This window comes from Pundamilia nyererei, unplaced genomic scaffold (assembly GCF_000239375.1).
Source record: "Pundamilia nyererei isolate P.nyererei 1_Seehausen unplaced genomic scaffold, PunNye1.0 scaffold01431, whole genome shotgun sequence".
NCBI lineage: Eukaryota > Metazoa > Chordata > Actinopteri > Cichliformes > Cichlidae > Pundamilia > Pundamilia nyererei.
The window spans coordinates 5,771-8,056 of NW_005188832.1; the positions used below are offsets into that span (position 1 = coordinate 5,771).

The 2,286-nt window shown below is 36.0% G+C and overlaps 1 protein-coding gene across 1 annotated transcript in view; it reads right to left on the minus strand.

Annotated features, from left to right (window-relative positions):
* The window catches only part of LOC102205247 (integrin alpha-L-like), a 4,133-nt gene continuing 1,847 nt past the window's right edge, over positions 1-2,286 (minus strand). The window contains exons 3-7 of the mRNA XM_005755417.1: positions 1,110-1,240; positions 873-1,015; positions 596-746; positions 180-315; positions 1-72 (exon numbers count right to left, since the gene is read on the minus strand). Coding sequence (XP_005755474.1) covers positions 2-72; positions 180-315; positions 596-746; positions 873-1,015; positions 1,110-1,240 — 632 coding nt within the window. The 3' untranslated portion in view covers position 1. The remainder of the gene's footprint in view (positions 73-179; positions 316-595; positions 747-872; positions 1,016-1,109; positions 1,241-2,286) is intronic.

The following is a 2,286-nucleotide window of genomic DNA, read 5'->3' on the forward strand; positions in this document are numbered from 1 at the left end:
TTTAACCTTTTGAAATCACCTTTTTGAAAACAGCACTGAATCCACTGAATTCTGCCAGAGGAGCTGTGCAGCCTAAATAAATAAAGAGATACATGTGACCACCACTGGTCCACACCAGGAAGATAACAGTGATTTCTGTAAATGTATTTATCAAAACAGGGAACAAAGTTTAACATCACCTTCCACAGTAAATATCTTTTTCTGTATATTCTCCAGCACTCCTGTGAGTCCATCATAGTTCTCAATTTTGAAGGCATTTCTATGTTTTGGCTCCGAAGCAATGGCCCTCAATTTATCCAGCTTAGCATGTCCGACCTGAAATCAGAATACTGCTTGAAAACATGAAATTCAAAGTCTGACATCAGCATGGGAAGTAAAAACTGGACTAAGAACTGAAATCTGCTGAGCTGTTTGTGCTGAGACTGACACCATGATGCATTTCTACTTTAGTATGACTGTGTATCATCTAAATAACAGTGAATAAAACAGTCTAATACTATAAGAGTGTTTATGTGACACAAAATGATCACATTTATTTGTCTAACGGATAAATATGATTTTTCTGTTGGGACTGGTGTAACACATCACATCCTACCCCAACGACAAGACGAATTATATTTTTATCATCGTATCTTTTAATGATCCCATTCCTGTCTGTATCAGAGGGATCTCCGTCTGTGATTAGAATCAGAACTTTGGTAACATCAGGAGAGGAGCCTGCAGCTGGGTTGTCAAAGATTTCATCTCTGAAACAAATGCGAAAGCAAAGCAACACTCAGAATAAACAACATTTAAAAATATGAATAAATGAACAAATACAGTGCTCATTATCTCACAGCTGTATTGATCCTGCTGCTTTTGACACAACTTACAACACAAACTCGAGGGCTCTGTGTGTGCTGGTGAGACCTTTTAAATGTTTGTCTTTCATAAGTTTATCGAGAGCACGTCCAGCTGCATAGTCGTTGAAGTCAAACACTTTGTGGACTGTTGTGGAGAACTGAACTGCTGCAAACTGGAAACGGAACAAACAACAACAAAAATATACGTTACTACTTATACTCATTACTCATATAATGTATAGTTTATATACATCAATATATAATGACCATTACTGGCGTGTCCCTAAGGCTGCCCATTATCTCCACAATGAAGTCTTTATTTTTGTTGAATTCTCTTTCGGTCATACTCGCTGATCCATCAAATAAAAAAACGACTTCCACAGACTTATTTGTTCGTTCTGGGGGAAAAATTTTGAACAATTTTAAAGAGAATGTAACCAGGAACATATAAAACTTTAAAAAACAGTTTTACCTTCAACAACAGAAGAAGAGGTTTGTTGAAGATTTGGGATCTGGTGACAGACAATATTCAGGTAGGAGTTGTCGGAACAGTTGCTGACTGCAGTTGTGCTGCAAACCTAGAACAAATTATAACTGAACTTAAATGTCCAACAATGGAAATATTTAGCAGTTACAGTGCAGCTAAATGCAGAGCATAGCTCAAATCTACGGGAAATCCATCTGTGCTGCGTAATCATAACAGAAGATACAACTTAAAATGTTGACTTTAGAATATTACATAGATTCAAATCAATTGTATTTTATTTATAAAGTGCCAAATTACAACAACAGTTGCCTCAATGTGCTTTATACTGTAAGGTAAAGATCTTACAATAAAAGAGAGAAAACCCCAACAATCAGATGACCCCTGTGAGCGAGCGCTTTGACAACAGTGGGAAGGAAAAACTCCCTTTAGATGAATGAGCATAATTAAAGTGATTACTCTGCATCCTGTGGAGAACATGATTTCAAGGCAAATCATTCAGCGCTTATTCAGAATTGTTCAATTTCGTCAGCCTTTCTAAACCCTGACGTCACACTGCTAGAATCAATATTTACACCAATGAGATGATCACATAATGTTTCAATTACACAAAAAGTCTCACGCAGCATAACAGCATACACTCCAGGACCCCACAACCACAAATGGTGCCAACTAGTTCAAAAAATTGATAGAAGGATGTATAGAAATAAAAAGTAAAGCTATTTTTTTTATTTTATCGCTTTAAAAAAGTACTGAACTGTCACTCGAAAGAGCAGGTTGCCACAAACCAGTGAAAATTTGATTTTACTTCACAGAAATAAAATCAGTGCTGCGGGATTATAGATCAATAACTTATCTGGACATCAAATGTGTGGAGATTATGTGATTTTCTTTATTATTTTAAAGTCGTTACTTTATAATATTAAGTGACTGTTGTTGTGATTAGCTGCCATATAAATA